The sequence below is a fragment of the Eublepharis macularius genome, chromosome 4 (genome assembly GCF_028583425.1).
Source record: "Eublepharis macularius isolate TG4126 chromosome 4, MPM_Emac_v1.0, whole genome shotgun sequence".
Classification (NCBI taxonomy): Eukaryota; Metazoa; Chordata; class Lepidosauria; order Squamata; family Eublepharidae; genus Eublepharis; species Eublepharis macularius.
This window is the reverse complement of record NC_072793.1, coordinates 153310690-153327320: the sequence shown is the minus strand read 5'-3', so window position 1 is coordinate 153327320 and position 16631 is coordinate 153310690. Positions and strand designations below refer to the sequence as shown.

Below are 16631 nucleotides of genomic sequence, written 5' to 3'. Positions count from 1 at the left end.
TAGAGGCAAGGTATATCCTGCTCCCACCCTCCGTCCCCCACTACTACTCACCTGGCTGGTGAGAGGAAAAGGCAGAGGAACAGGCCTCCAGAGTGAGCTCCTGGTGCGGTGTGATGATGTCACTCCTGGGGTGATGTCATCGTGCAGGCCCCAGGTGCTCTCCCATGCTTTGCACTGAGCCAATTTGCAGAAAAGGTGAGGGGAAAAGGTGAGTGCCAAGTCCCCCCTCCCGCAGGAACCTGGCAACCTTACTTTGGGGAGCTAAACTATTCTCAGGTTCCTATATCTCCCCCCAATTTGGTTGGGTTTCCCAGGTCCCCCCTAGCAACTGGAAGGAGGAGGGGCAGCAGGCACTCACCTTAGTTGTTTTCATGTGTGCATGACACCAGGACCTCAAAATGACACCACTTCCAGTGCAACCCAGAAATGACAAGAGTTTTCTGTACACCATCACTTGTGGGTTGCACCGGAAATAATGTCATTGGCTGGTAGGGTTGCCTGGCAGGAGGGGTAGGGGACCTGGCACTTACCTGTAGGCTTCCTTGGGCATGCGTTTTGTGCATGTGTGCTCCTGTCACAGCACAAGCAGGGTTTTTTTATGGGAAAAGAGGTGGCGGAACTCTCAAGGGGGAAATGAGGAAGAAACACATGGGATTCTTTGAAATCATATTATTTTCAAGCATGTTTGCCGGGTATTTTCAAGAGGTGCCGGAACTCCATTCCCCCACGTTCCCTCTGAAAAAAAGCCCTGAGCACAAGGATATCATTTTCAGGAATGACGTCATTGTGCAGGCCCCGGGATTGCTCCTGGGCTTCGCTCCAGGCCAATTTGGGCCCCTAAACAGGCTGAATTGGCCCAGCTTGAAGCCCTGGTGCACTCCCAGGGCCTGTGCAATGTCACTCTTGGGAGTGACATCGTTGTGCTATGCCAGGAGCACGCCCCAGGATGCCTGTTCCTGCTCCTTTTCCCCTGCCAGCCAGGTGAGTGATGCCAGCCAGGTGAGTGATGGCGGGGGGGGGAGGAGGCTGAGGGGTCCAGCAACCCTATCAGCTGGGGCCATGGAGTGTTCATGTCCATTTCTCTGTCCTCTTTGCCAGGTTCCCACAAATAACAGGCAGTCTCTAGGTGGCCAGCCTTTTGCTGCAAAGGCTGCAATTGTTGAGAGTTTATCTACCATTGGTGGGAACCTGGCAAGCCCCTGTAGAAAGCAGTTATTTATTTACTTCATTTATTTTTCTCCCCAACATGACCCAAAGCAATTTATATTGTTGTTCTCCTGATATCTATTCTATCCTCACGATGACCATATGAGGTAGGTGAGGCTGAGAGTGTGTATGATTCGCCCAAGGTCACTCAGCTAGCTTCCATGGCAGAATGGGGGTTCAGACCTAGTCTGACAGTCTAACTATTACACCAGTCTCTCTCAACCTAGCTGGCTATGTGAGTGTTGTGAGACAGGAAGAGGATATCCTTAGAGGCTCCTGATGTGTCCCTTCTCTATCCTTCTACAGGATCTTGGTTGCCAGCTCCTGGGTAAGTGTTCACTTTGCTTGTCTAATAGTGATTCATATCACTGTTCATCATGTGTAGACAATCCCAACACTATCATACTTATCTACCTGGCTTGTTTGATACCAGCTAAAGTGGATTTGCTTCCTGGATTGTTTGTTTTTAAAAGCACACTATTAATATTTGTTGTTAGTGCATAAACATTACTGGACTGAATAGCATTCCTCCATTACCAACTTTCTGGATTCTACCAACCAAATAAGAGCAATACTACCAAAGCATGGTGCCCTCTACTTAGGGCTACTAACCTCCACTCTGGGCCTGGAGATCTCCCAAAATTCCTACTGATCTACAGGCTACAGAGATCATTTCCCCTGGAGAAAGAGGCAGCTTTTGAGGGTGGGTTTTACCTAGGGTTGCCAGTCTCCTGGTGGGGCAGGGAACCCTCTACCCCCACTTCTTGTTTTCTGCTTCCACTCAGAGCACCTGTGGGATAAAAAATATATTTAAAATGGCGGCATCCTGCATGAGGTAGGGTTGCCAGCCCCGCACGAAGCGTAGCCATAACCGTAGCTGATGATTCTGAAAGTTGCCAAATAGATCCAGAAGAGTCGATAGAGAATCCCCCTGTCACTCAGGATGACCAAGGTCATTGCTGTCCCAAGCCATTCTTGAAGCCAGATTGAAGTGGGTGTAGATAATCTGTTTCCTCCAGGTGGAGCTTGCCCGCTAGGTAGGCCTAGGCAGTTACTTAGTGTGCCATGGAGGGGTGGGATTGGTGGGCCTGACCCCTTGCCCGCCCACCCCCCAGAGCTGTGGATGGTGGCATGGTGGTAAAGTAAGGAGCAACCCTGGGGTGCCACGCCTGCCCTGCAACTGCTGCTGGGCCAGGGCCTTTTCCTCAGGACAGAGGCAAGCTGTGGTACAAGCAGTAACAGGCTACAGCCAAGCACCCACTGGGCATGATGTGGCAAGAAGTAGTGCCATGTGCTGCAGCTGTGAGCCACTGGCTGTCCTAGGTTTGCCAGCCTCAAGAATTACAGCTGATCTCCAGATGACAGACATGAGTTCCCCTGGAGAAAAAGGCTACTTTGGAGTGTGAACTCTATGGCATTGTACCCTACTGAGGTCTATCCTGTCTCCAAGCCCTGCCTGCCAGGCTCCACCTCCAAATATCCAAGAGTTTCCCAATGCATAATTGGCAAAGGCTGGCTAGTGTCTTGGTATGTACCTGGGCCATGGCTCAGCAGGTGCCAACTACTGGGCAGGGGGCTGCACTAAGGCTACCTGGCCTAAGGCATGCAAAGCCTTTGGGCTGACCGTGGTCACTTCCAAAACTGCCTGAAGTTGCATAGCCCTCTACTGCTCAAGCTCCTTGCCTAGGAATAGAATGTTGGCCAGTGGGCAGTAGCAATTGAAGTCATCTGGTTCTGGGGACATCTATTATCCTTGTGGCCCCAGATTCAGCTGAAGCTCCTCTACCTCTGCAAAACTTCAACTTACAACTTTCATATTGTTATGCGTTCCACTGAACACTGAGTAATTTCATGGGTAGTAATTGGGTTTAGTCAGGGTTTTTTTCTGGGAAAAGAGGTGGTGGAACTCAGTGATGGAACTCAGGACCGCACAATGACGTCACTTTGGGTCAGCTGGAACAAGGGGGGAGTTTTTTAAAGTTTAAATTGTCTTCGGCAAAAATGGTCACATGGCCAGTGGCCCCACCCCCTGATCTCCCGACAGAGGGGAGTTTAGATTGCCCTCTGCACCAGTGGTGCCGAGGGCAATCTAAACTCCCCTCTGTCTGGAGATCAGGGGGTGGGGCCACCAGCCATGTGACCATTTTTAAGAGGTGCCGGAACTCCGTTACACCACATTCCTGCTGAAAAAAAGCCCTGGGTTTAGTTTCTTTTAGATAGAAAGGTACCGGAGACCTTCATTTTTAAAAAGAATGCATTATGATAAATATAAAACCAAAGCATGAACTGAAGCACAGATGCACTTCAGCAAGCTACCCCATGTCAGATTCAAAAAGGCAGCTCTTGCACATGAGACCTGAGCCAACTAATAGCTCTCCCAGTCCAACTCCACCTGAGGGTAGGAGAGATCAGTGATCAAGTCTCCCAGTTTTATTTAAAAGAATTTCCTTCTGGGGAGTGGGGGGAGGGAGTTGGACAAGGACTCTGGAGCTGGGTTGAGGGGTGTGCAGTCCTCTCCAAAGTGGCTATAAAAGACTATTTTTCTGTGGTGGTTCCTCCAGGCATGCAAGATGGAGATGTTCTGCCATTGCCTACTGCAATGATTGAGGTCTGGGCAGTCGACCTGGTCAGCCTCTCTGCTGTGGCCTTGGGCCGCTGTTTATCTGAAACATCTATGACCTATCTGCCCTATCCCCTCTGATTGCTTGAATATCTTTGCTGCCGTTGGATGTGGTTTTATGCTTTTAAATTGTGTTTTGTACTTTGTATTGTATTATTAATTTTATACTGTATTTATTGTTATTGTAGTCTAATAATGTTGTTACCCTCCCTGGGCCCATTCATGGAGAGGATGGGTTAGAAATTTAATAAATTAATTTAAATTAAATTAATTCTTGGTGTGTTTACAAGAGGGTGATTTCTACAGGGGAAATGGCACGGAGGGAAAGGGTTAACTTCCTCCTGAGCACAGTGACCCTGACCTGATCCCAACCCCAACCCCCATGCAATTGCATTTAATTAAAATTTAAACATGCAGCTGTGGATCTTCAGTGTTTCATGTAGTTCCACCCTTAGTCTTTGAATTCAAAAGTGCAGAATCTTCTGCATGCTGCTACCCTGTGCCCCACCCCTGCAGGTGAATTGCCTATTCAAGGAACAGCTATAGTCATTGTGACATTCTTTTGACAAATCAAGACTCTGAGTGGCACTTTAAGGCAAATCTGTAATGATAACACACCATCATGGTCATGTGATTGCGTACTCACAGCCGTACAATGGTTATCAGATCTTCAGACAAGAACTTCTTGTAAGGCTACCTTGTCTGAGAGCATGGGTGTGGGCAGATATGAGGGTGTGTAATGATGCTCTTGGCTTATTTTAAGGCATCAAGTGCCAGAGTATTTGATCAGTAATTACAAAAGTTCCTCAACCAATTCCACGAACCCGAGTCTCTAGTATGTTACAATTTCTGAAGTGTTTATATCGTAAAAGTTAAGTGCTTCCTTTTGCAAATCTAGCTGCCAGGATTCGTTTGTCAAGGAGGAGAAGGCAGGAAGGGGAAAACTTTAACCCTTTCCTCCTCTGCTATTTTGTAGCTCCTCCCAGGTGCTTTTATCCCTAGTGGCAGGGTGGGCGGAGGATACATTTAAATTTTTTTCAGTAGGGGTAAAAGCAGGTCAGGATGGGGTTTTTTCCAGCCTGGAAGGAAAGGGTTAATATTTCCCTGTCTCCTTCCAGGTTTTTGATGAAACAATCTTGAAGGCTGTACTAGCAGAACTGAAGAAAAGTTGAGCCGAGAGAGGGAGAGAGAGAGAGAGAGAGAGACTGTTGCGTATCTTTTTGTCTTCCCTCACAGCAGGAGATGTGCTGTGCACCCAAGGAGAAGCAGTGCCCATGCCAGAGTTAGATCCAGTCCTGGTGCTGACAGAGATGAAAACAAGGACCATCCTTCGCTGCCAGCAGGAGCAGGACTGCGTTCCCTGCGTGCAGGTGATGCTACACCTTGGCCTGCTGGGTGAGAATGACGGTGCTGCAGTCTGTGCTTAAAAACTGACCTCTAAAGTAATCTTATGTAATCCAATCTTTGAGCCAGAGACACTGTAGATAGGTCTCAAGTCTTGAAAATACACCCACATAAAGGCTAACCACTTCCTGGAGAATCCAGAAGATTCCATTGGCTCTTTATTTTCTTTATTTGCAAGATATGCCGACTATGCTGGTCTAAAAATAAATAGACATAAAACACAAACCGTTTACAAAAATATGACCAAACAACAAATTAAGATATTAGAAACCAAAACTCAATTTGCAACCTCAAAGAAAGTTAGATACCTGGGTATGCAGATATCATCAAGATGCAGCTCTCTTTACGAAGATAACTATCTTAGACTATTTAAGGAAATATACAGAGACTTGGATATGTGGAGTAAAACTCACTTATCTTTTTTGGGTAGAATAGCCACTTTAAAGATGAATGTTTTGCCAAAAATACTTTTTCTATTTCAACACTTACCCATTCTGACATTGTTTAAAATTCTTGATGAATTAGATCAAAAAATAAAGAAGTTTATTTGGCTACACAAAAAAGCAAGAATTAGATATAAACTCCTCCAAGACAGAATTGAAAATGGAGGCCTTGCACTACCAAACTGGCTATTATATTATCAGGCGTCTTGCCTGGTATGGATGAAAGAATGGATAACTCTGTCAGACGAAAGAATGCTAACTCTTGAAGGTCATGACCTCCCCTCAGGATGGCACTCCTATTTATGGACATATACAAATAAAACACCGAAAACCTTTACGGAACATTGGATCAGAAAATGCCTAATAAGAACATGGAAGATAAAAAGACCGTTATTATACACTGAGATCCCACCGTGGTTCTCTCCTCAGGAAGCCATATCCAAGGATGCACTACAATATAAAACTACACTCACATACAGAGATCTCCTCATAAATGCAGAGATACTAAAGTCATCAAGTCAACTAAAGCTGGAAGGATACAACTTGAACTGGTGGCAATATATCCAGATTCAATCGAGGTTCAACTCTGACAAAAAAAAATTTGGAATCCACAAAGATTTAAACCAATTTGACAAAATCCTCCTATCTAGCAATCAAAAGCTTTTAAGTAAAATTTATAAATATCTTCTGAACTATAAAATGGCTGACGAACAAGTTAAAGACTGTATGATTAAATGGGCACAGAATATAGGGTATCAGATCTCTCTAGATAGATGGCAAGGCTAACCACTTCCCTCCTCACACAACTTTATTTCCAGCCATTGACAGGGCGAGAGGCTTGTACAACGCAGTTGCTAGGCAACCACTGAAAGAGCTCCTTATGTCTTACGAGAACGGCTGACTGTTGTTCTGCTTATTGTGATATTGATTCTTGTGGTTTTAAGCCTGTTTCAAGGGTTATGTTGGCTTTGAATGTGACTGATACATTGAAATAAAGTGTTCTAACACCTCCATTCCTTTTTATTTTCTGTTATCGTTTGCTGGCATTAGGTGTGAAACAAGATGGAAGGTTTGGTGAGGCTGGTGCCCAGCCCACTAGACATCATAAGGGTAAGCTAGAAGGGACTTGTCTAAAGCAATTTCTCCTCACCTCATGAAAATCCCTTCTGACCACACTTTCCCTCATTATCGCCCTGTTCTCAGAATTATTGCGAATGCACGTATGGCTCTCAGCCCAGACGTACCCTTCCTTCCGCTGTGTGCTTATGGAGGTTTGGCTTCCTCGTACCCACAACAGTAGCCTGGTAAGTGACCCCGTCAGGCCAATATTCTGCTGGCACATCTCTGTAGAAGTAGACGAGAAAGACTAAAAGAGGGGGGAGCAGAAGCATCATACACACATACACAGATTATACAGCTCCCCATTAGAATTATCAACCAGAGATTAGTTCCCCTGGAGGAATCAGCATTTTAGGAGGGCTGTCTCTATACCGTTTAGGAGAAATGTAAATCCTAGAGTGATATCAACATGCCCACTGAGCTCCCTATCTGGCACCACTTCCAAATCTCCAGGAGCTTCCATACTATTCTTTCATATCCATATAGGAGTGTGAGGAAAGTTCATCCATAAATGCAAATTGTAGATTCCTGCTGTCTCCGTTTGCTTCGAGGCTATGTGGTAACAGAGAGGCAGAGGGGTGGCTTGACCTTCTTGGCTATTAATATTCTGCAAGGGAAAATGTGTACTTCTAAAAGACAGTTTTTCTCCTTTAAAATGCTGATGACAAAGCAGAGAGCTCAGTTTTCAAAGGCAGTGGAATGATTCCCCCCCGCCCTTTCCTTGCACAGCCCTCTAGAAAATTGTGGCACTAGGAGCCGGCAGTTTGCATTTATGGATGCAGCGGTTAGAACATTCATGTGCAGATATGGATGGGTAGCAGAATATTGGTCCTGCCATTTGCCCCCACCATTTCCCCAAGATGTGCTTTTAGTGTGCCGCCCTTTCAGTATATTGCATTATTGCAGTATATCATGCCGATATACTGCAATAAGAATAAATTATGAAATCAAAATTATTTATATATGCTACAGAAACTGAATGTGAGGGGAGCCTGCACTAATTTCCAGTTCTGGTTATTGTCTTTCATGTTGTTCATCAGCTCAAAAAGACAAGCAAGTTGGTTAAATCTTAACCGTAGAGATTTTGGCAGAAAACACAGTGGTCATGGTAAAGGGGAAGTAATGAAAGGGAAAGAAAGGTCTACTTGTCTAATAGTGACGCAGAGAGAGAGAGAGGCTGTATTGGTTAAAAGGGGATTAGGAAGGAATCCAACTATGGCTGACTCTTTTCCGCTTGCAGAGCAGGTTCTGCACTTCTAGGCCTATTCTTGAATCAGTCTGCTCACAGGCTCCTCACTATGTCTAACCCATAAGCAGACCTATGTATACTCTCGACTTCTATGCCAAAACAAACAGTTGTGTTCTGAAAGTTGTATGCATTGTAAAAATCAGGTGGATTTGCACGTACTTGGTTATTCTGCGTGATTTGTTCAACATCTGCTGACCTTTACAGAAGGGTCACAGAGCGGCACACAGCACTGAAACTGCACAAATTACTTCAAATCCTGCACATATCTTTATCCGGTTTCAGAGGTGATACCTGCCCAATGGCAAGCATATCTTTACCATTCGGGTCAACTCAAGGTGTTTTGCTGCCACCAGCCCTTTTGTCTAGTGCCATTCCAGTGGATGCAAAGGTGGCTCAGAAGTGGCAGCCTTGTACCTCTGCTGGGTAGCAGAACGCAGGTGTGTGTGGAGGACACACCTTCTCCAGTGCTGCCACACCAGGCAGTAGAATAAGGCAGTCCACTTTGCAAAGTAGAAGAGGTGGGCTATGAGGAAGATGCAGGGATTGTCCCCTCTTTGGCTGAGCATCTCCTCGCTTAAATTTCTACAGCCCAGCAGGATTACATAATTAGGCCAAAAGTTATGTTGATCCCATGAAATGGGCCTGTCATGTGACACAGGCTCCAGGACGCCCCAGTCCTGTTGAGACTGGCAGTTTCTCTGCCTAATTTGTGCTGCATAAGATTGTTGTGAGGATAAAATCGAGGAGGGGGGAAACTGTGTATACCGCCCTGAATTCCTTGGAAGAAGGGCAGGGTAAAAAAGTGGTATCTAGTTAATTTGCCACATCATGAATGAGCAAGCAGCCTAGTAATGCTGAAGTGAGCAGAGATAAGAATTACCCACCAGACAAAGAGCGGTCTGAATTTTTAAGTGGCTAAAATGCTCTTGGACTCCTGCCCACATAAACAAGAGTAGTTAGTTCAAGATAACAAGTAAGTTTGTAATAACCTTGGGTTGTAAATGTATAATATAAAAACCTGCATGGCAGATGGAGAAAGGTGCATGTGACCACACCTACCCTGTCGGGAAGGATTGAGCTTAATAACACAGTTATATCTATGTATTTATTTATTTATTTCTAGCTGGTTTCTTGGTAGTAAATGAGATCAGATTGTCCACCTATTAACTGACAGGGCTAAAGGTCAGGTCAGTCTCATATAGATTCTCCAGCCACCTCACCAGACCTAGAGTCTCCCCTCTTGCATCCACAAAGAGAGAATGGGGGGGGGGGAATCTGGAAAAAAAATAAAGTGGCAGAAAAATACTCCAGGATTAGAAATAAGCGAGTAAAAAGAGTTCCTTATTTGCAATCTACATAGCAGCGAAGTTTTCCAAAGGGGCAAATTTTCTGGCAACCCTGCAGTGTGCACAGTATATCCCTGAGGTGAATGTTGGAACTCACTGCATTAGTCCACCCCATCTCAGAGACTCAAGTAAGATGATAAAAGCAAAGTCCTCCGCAGGCAAAATGGGACAAGTTCATTAAACTTCCCCATCCTTTCCCAGCCTAACCACAAGCCCTGGGGAGTCATCGCGTCATGCAAATCAGTTTCAATCCCAGTCCTCATGACGTACTTCTCAGTGGGCTTCCAGGTTGAATTTGTTGCCTGTACCAATACTTGAGAGTTAATCAGAAGCTTACTCTTAATTTAGATAAAAAGTGCAGATAAGGGATGTGTGTGGCAATCTCCATTCTGAAAACAGCGCTAACTTTCTGGGAACCTATAGTAATTAACCCCAGGCTAGTTGGTGAAATAATTCCCAACTTGTCTACACACACCTTTAGATAGGCACTGTGTACTCTAAAGAGCATGGAGCACTTCAGAGGCATACAAGAAAGGGACCCATAAGGACTGGTGTATGGGGAATCCTATCCTCTGCCAATCAGCTGAATTTGTTCCCCCCGCTGTTGCTCTCCTACCCAATAAAGCATTCATTTTTCCCTTTCTGACCCCAACTTGCCCAGTCACAGGATATGTTTTCCTCCCATTTTCACAATCTGTCCAATTGCCTGTTTTCTGCCCATCTCCCCAACTCACCCAAAGCTACCAATTTCCTCCCTCCTCTGTGCTGTTTCTTGCCTTATAAAAACTTTCTTTGCACAGCATGCTCAGGCTTTTTTGAAACAGTTGCACAAGCACATTTGCTGCAGGTTATGGGGGGGGGGTGTTAATACTCAATTACTTTCCCCCAGATTTTTATATTTTGGGGCAAACCTGGAAGTTAATCTAGATTTGCAGAAAGATACACTCCTAGGCTTGGGTCCCCCCCCCATTTCAGATTGTTTTTGATCCTTACGGTGGAGCCATACATTGCTATTAGATACATGATTGTTAACTATATAGGTAAATATGTACAACTAAATTATGCTTTGTATCATTATTGTTAACTAGAAACAAAGCCTGTTGTGCTCTAGAAAGCTGGGGCTGGGGAGGGCTGGTGGGGGAGGGCTGGGAAGTGCTCCACTGAGAGCGGTGTGCCCCGGCTCCAGCGTGGCTTGCAGGGTGCCGGGCATATTGATCTTTCCCTGTTGCCCTGGCTCTGCTGAGAGCAGTGTACCCTGGCTCCATTGGGATTCGCAGGGCGGTGGGCACATCACTCTCGCCGCCTCACCCAGGCTCCACCGGGGCTTGCAGGTGCGTCGCTCTTACTGCAGCACCCTCCCCCTCCAGCTGGGCTATGTCGTCCAGTGGCAGAGCAACGGGCAGGCTCGCCTGGCTGTCCGCCGCCAGTGGCGCCCTCTGGAGGCCGTGTTTGACCATGCACTTTTTAATCCTGGTGCTTCTGCGCAGGCACACCAGGATACAATGTGAGTCGTCGGAAACCTGCTAACACAATTATGTTACAGATTAGGTGGGTGGTGGTGAATCATTGGTATCCCATGTAGCCACAAGTGCTTTTTCTCCCCTCCCATTCAGTTGACTAATGCGGCATACCGCAGTCATGGATAGGTTTGGCAGTATTCTTCGAAATGAGGGAGTGTAGCCATAACAGCCTTAGGGGATGCAGAGATTAAGCAATCTTCCTCCTGTTCCTTCTTTTCTCTCTTTCACACTCCACACTAGCTTATTAGTAGAACTGCTTTTCTGCTAAAGGAGAAGATGGATGTGACATTTCTATGGTAGTAGTATTGTTTGGAAGTACCCTCACTGTCTTAAATCTAAATTTACCTTTATTTTCTCCTTGGGGTGATCTCCAAATAACCCTCCTCTACAGCTTTTTGAAGCTGTTGAGTTTGAATGAAATCAAATCAGCCGTGGGTGGCATTGATTTACTGGGACCTATGTTGTCACCAACACACCTTCCCTCCATCCATCTTGGACCAAATCTCCAAATGATTCTATATTGTTACGGTTGCGGATTTTCTGTAATAAAGTGACAGCTGAATGTATAAACAAATAGCTGGCTATGTGCCACTTTCACAATTAAAAGATGGAAAGCTTGCCTGAACCATAAAGGAAAGGGCAAGACTGATGACTGAACTGGTGTGTCATATGCTGATATTTGCAAGTTGGGTTCATACCACAGGTGAAAAACCTGCTGTGATAATTTTCAGTTTTATGACTGTCTCTGCTAACTTATTATGTGTGTACACATGTATATAACATGTATATAACTTGCATTTGATCTTTTATGGTCTTGTTCCCTTCCTCTCCAGGGGTCTCTCCAGTTTGACTGCTTCCCAATTGCCCTGAGTGGAGAGTTGCGTATCACAGCCTTCACCAACCCCTTCTATGAATCTGTGCCTGTACTAAATCACACCCATTATGGACCGAGTGAGTGCCCATCTGGGAAACAATAATCTTGGGCAATAATCACCCTCCAGCCCTCCTTACTGATTGCTTTGGGTTTTTTTTTCTCACAGACTGCAATTGGCATAAAGCAAAAGATAACATCCAGCTCTGCCAAGGTATGTAGAGATGTCACACATTTATCTGTACTGTGTGCAGGCATGTAATCTGGTGAAGGATTTGACATACGTGACATTTCAGCTTTCATTCTTAAAAGAAGTTTCATATTCCTCATCGTTATGGAGAGAACTTTGAGAACACGTTGGTTGTGCCGCCTGAATTTTCAGAAAATAAGTGCATTTGCACATGTTCTGATTTGCATGATACATTCTGTTTGCATCATTTGGGAGCCTTTGGCACAAGTACAAATAGTCCCATTTATCAGTAGGAATGAATCCTGTGAATCTCAGCAGAGGTGCCTGCAGGCATAGGAAAATTTCAGTGAAACAATTCCAATTGGCTAAAAGTAAGCATGAAGCCAGATACAGGTCAAGTCCTATGTCACATCTCTGTTGAACTCTGACCTTTGGTGGTTCAACATGCCACTTGACCAGCTTGTGATCCACTCTGGACAGCTCCACTACTGAATGGGTGCTAGCTTTCCTGTACTGAATTGTCAATATGAGTCAAAATTTTATGTTGGGGTATAATTATTAGTGATAACAGATTGTTTTAAATTGTAGTTCCCAGCCTGGAGGTCTTTAGTGGTGCCAAGGAGGCTGTGCTACAAGTGTGGGACTTTCCAGTACCACAGCCCTACCATCTGTGGCTGTATCTGAACCAAACACAGGGACGCAAAGGGCTGAACCCCCCTAAGGAGCTGGTGAGTGAAAAACCTGCTCTTAGAGATCTCAGTGGAGATCTCTAGAATCCACTCTCCAAAGCTGCCATTTTCTCCAAGGAACTGATCTCCATAGTCTGGAGATCACTTGTAATTCTGGGAGAACTCCAGGCCCCACCTCGAGGTTGTTAACTGTACCTGCTCAGCCCGGGGCTGGTTCTTGGGTCAAGAAACCCAAACAACCATTTGGGGTGCCCCAGTGATGCACTGCAGAAGCTCACTTCATTCCCAGTCATCAACAGCATGAGGAGTGATTAACATCATCTCCTGGATATGTTCCAGTGCTGGCCAGGCCTGAGCAGGGATGTGGGGTGGACCTGGCTGGAGTTTGCAGGAGTCCAGGACTGAATGGTATATGTTGTCTGTGGTGACTAAATACCTTGAACTGTCCCTGACCTCAGTATCTGCCAGGCCTAGTGTGTCCATTGGTTGCTTCACTGCTTCCCTTCCTTAACTCCTCCCAACCACCTGTATTTTTCCTGCCCCACACTCAGCCCTTTTCTGCATCTTATTTTTGTCTCTGCCTGCATGCAATAACAGGAGGAGGAGATGGAGCTGCAGTCTCTGGAGGTCTTCTTCTCACTCCGGGCAGGGAATCAGGGAAGCCTCAATAATGGTGATAAGAATATCACAGGAGCTCTGCACCAGCATTCTGTTTCTGTAGAGGCCTACTAGACAGCTCTGGGACCACCGAAGCAGGGGGGCCAGAAGCCAAAGCCTGTTCCTGTTGTTGGACCCAAGCAATTGGCATTCTCAAGTTCCTTTTCAACCATTGTGGCCAACAGCAATCGTTTTATAGGCCTACAGCTATTTTCCATGGATTTGTCTAGTCCTCCTTTACAGCAATCATGGCACTAAATCAATACATTAAGGTGTTCCTTTTATCCATCCTGGACACATGAAGCTGCCTTATACTGAATCAGACCATTAATCTATTAAGGTCAACATTGTCTACTGTGATTAGCAACAGCTCTTCAGGGTCTTGGTCTTTCATATTATGTTAGCTGATCTTTTTAAATGGAGATGCTGGGAACTGACAGAGCCATGGACCCTCCACCTAATGCCAGTCACTTTCTGTGGATAATCCTGAGTAGAGATAGGCATGAACCGGAAAAAAAAACCCGAACCGTGTGGTTCGTGGTTCGTCGCATTTCACGAACTTTCACAAACCTGCCCTGGTTCACGAACCGGTTCATATGGTTCGTGAAAATGTCATATCCAGGTCAGCAAATAATCACTTCCAGGTCAGCAGAAGGTTGCTTCTGGGCCAGCAGAAGGCCACTTCCAGGTCAGCAGAAGGTCTGCAGGAAGTCCATCCCCTGTTGCCTAGGAAACTGATTGATCAGTGCCAGGCTGTCTTCAGTGACGAACCAAAAAACAAACCAAATGAACCAGCCTAAAGTTCATGGCGGTTCGTCAGAAATGGGCTCTGACAAACTGCCAGTTCGCGAACCATGAACTGGCCCGGTTTGTCACGAACTTTGGTTCGTATTTCGGTTCATGCTGAGTATTATGAGTATTATGGAAGAAGAAGTAGTTCTCGCATCCATTTCCTTCAAGCCATACATAATTGCATAAGCCTTTATCACATCCCTTTCCTTACCCCATCTTATGTTGTGATCATATCATAAGTGACATCATGGAGAAAATCTCTCTTCGTTCTTAAAGTAATTATTCTCATCTAAGATCAAGAAATGAGGAGAGGAAAGCTTAATGTCCATTAATAGGCTCCAGCACAACTCTGAGTAGAGAGAGACGGCTGTCCCCGATTCTGACTGCTTAAGGCAGGGACTTGACCACCGAGACCTCCGCCTCCATAATAAACTCCACCACCACCCCAAGAGGCAATCTTAGGACTGCATATGGGAAAAACTCACAATCTGTCCTTTGATCCAGGCAGATTAGCCAAGTGGAATCTCTCCCACTATGGGCAATTAGCTGTGCTGTCTCTCAGCTCTTGCTGGGGCGTTGGTCTTCCTTGCCCTCCTCTCCAGAACTTGACTTTTTCACTGCATTGGGTTTTCCCCCTCCCTTGCACACAGTATCACTTCATTGCTCTCTGTTTTTTCTTTGGGTTTTTCCTGTCTTTTTTTCAAACTATCTTTGCCCTCAGTGTCAGGATTCTGTTAAAGCTATGGAAGCACTGCCAGAACAAAAACTAACAACTCTAGTAGATGAAGATTTGTTAATAGCTTGGGAATGAAAACAGGCCTGAGCTTCTGGGAGAAAGGCCAAAAGTCCAGTGGTAGAACGTATCCTTTATATGTAGCCATATGTAGCCTTCCCTGTTCCCTTGCTTCTCTGGACTTCTAAACCTAGAATTCATGCTAAGGACCATTTTACAGAGTCAGACTGACTGTGATGGCAAACTCTTGACTGCCACAGGTTTGCTGTTGCTATTTAAAAATAATTTTAAAATGCCACAAGGGCCCGATACTGATAGGTCCTGCAGCGCGGAGCTCTTACGCCTCTTCCAGCACCTTTTCAAGTGCCAAAAGCTGCAGAGGGATGTGTGGGCACCACCTCCATGAATGTTTCGGCACTTGATAAGGAGTGGGGGGAAGTAGGGTTGCCAGGTGTCTCCCAGCAACTAGTGAGGAGGCTGTACTTACTGAGGTTCAATCTTCATTCAGGCAGTCTCAGCTGGTGCACAATGACATCACTTCCGGGAGTGATATCAACATGCTGGCTATGGGATTCTTAAAAGAATAACCCCTGCTCAAAGCATGGGAGCACTCCCAAAGCCAATCCAATGATGTCACTTCCAGAAGTGATGCCATCATGTGCTTCCAGGCTGCCCTTTTGCCCAGCTTGCTTGCCAGTGGCAGGTGATTGCCAGTCAGCTTGCCACTCCTGCTGATCGCCAGTGATTGGTGGGCAGAGGAGGAAACCAGCAAGCACCTGGCAAGCCTAGGGGAAAGACTTCTGTGCCACAGACCTGCCCTCAAATGACCAGCACTTTAAAATGGTCACATTTAGTTTGGCCCACATTCACATGGTACACTCAAAAAGCAATTACACCTCAATGACAGCTGTACTTGCTTTGGTATACATTTAAAACAAATATGGGAAATGGCCTCAGTTTCTCATCTTTTCTGTGTGTGGCTGGGGAGGGGCAGAAAGCTACTCTGCTATTACGTTCTTTTTGCCTTCTATGCTGATTTATTCTTTTCGTGCAGCTTTAATGCCCACAAATCTACTTATGCCTTTCATATTTCTGTTTTTTATGTTCTTTTGCAGCTGTTAATGCTTTATGTTGTCTTACTGGTTCTATAGATGTTTATGTTTATTGGGAAACCATCTTGCACAAACTTGTTAGAAGAGTGTGGCTTAAAATTTCCATCCTAAACAGAGTTATACTCTTCAAAGTCCTTTGAGGTCCGTGGATTTAGAAGGGTGTAACTCTGGTTAGCAGTGCCTTGTCAGAGAGGCAGGAGGAACCTGAATTCAGTCAGGTTTCCCGTCCCAACTAACCATTTTCACTCCTTCCTCCTTTTTTGCTCTTGTCCTTAGGCTGGACCCGAGAATGTGAGCATACCTCTCTCTAAGGTATTCCCCTGCCTCTGTCTGCAGGTAAGGAGCTAGGGTGCCTCGCAGCAAGGCCTCTTCTCCCACTCATCTTAGTAGTATCCTTTCTCAAGTTAGCTTAGAGTTGCCCACTCCAGCTTGGGAAATTCCTGGAGATTTTGGGGTGGTGCTCAGTGGGGATTTGATGCCGTAGAGCTTGCTCTCCAAAGCTGCCAATTTCTCCAAGGGAACTGATCTTTCCTTAATATAAACAGAAATCAATCTTGGGAGAACATAATTCCAAATCCATTATCATTCATCCATTACCTACTAATATTCAAATCCTTTCCCTATATCTTGGTATAGTTTAAAGTTGGGGTACAAAAGCTAACAATAATCAATGATTTTTT

At 45.5% G+C, this 16631-nt stretch overlaps 1 protein-coding gene across 1 annotated transcript in view; it reads left to right on the top strand.

Annotated features, from left to right (window-relative positions):
• The window catches only part of IL17RC (interleukin 17 receptor C), a 39151-nt gene that overhangs the window by 3392 nt on the left and 19128 nt on the right, over window positions 1–16631 (top strand). Inside the window, exons 2-9 of the mRNA XM_054977713.1 lie at window positions 1513–1534; window positions 5063–5221; window positions 6724–6783; window positions 6877–6977; window positions 11741–11858; window positions 11948–11992; window positions 12557–12696; window positions 16228–16287. Of these exons, the coding sequence (XP_054833688.1) occupies window positions 1513–1534; window positions 5063–5221; window positions 6724–6783; window positions 6877–6977; window positions 11741–11858; window positions 11948–11992; window positions 12557–12696; window positions 16228–16287 (705 nt within the window). The remainder of the gene's footprint in view (window positions 1–1512; window positions 1535–5062; window positions 5222–6723; window positions 6784–6876; window positions 6978–11740; window positions 11859–11947; window positions 11993–12556; window positions 12697–16227; window positions 16288–16631) is intronic.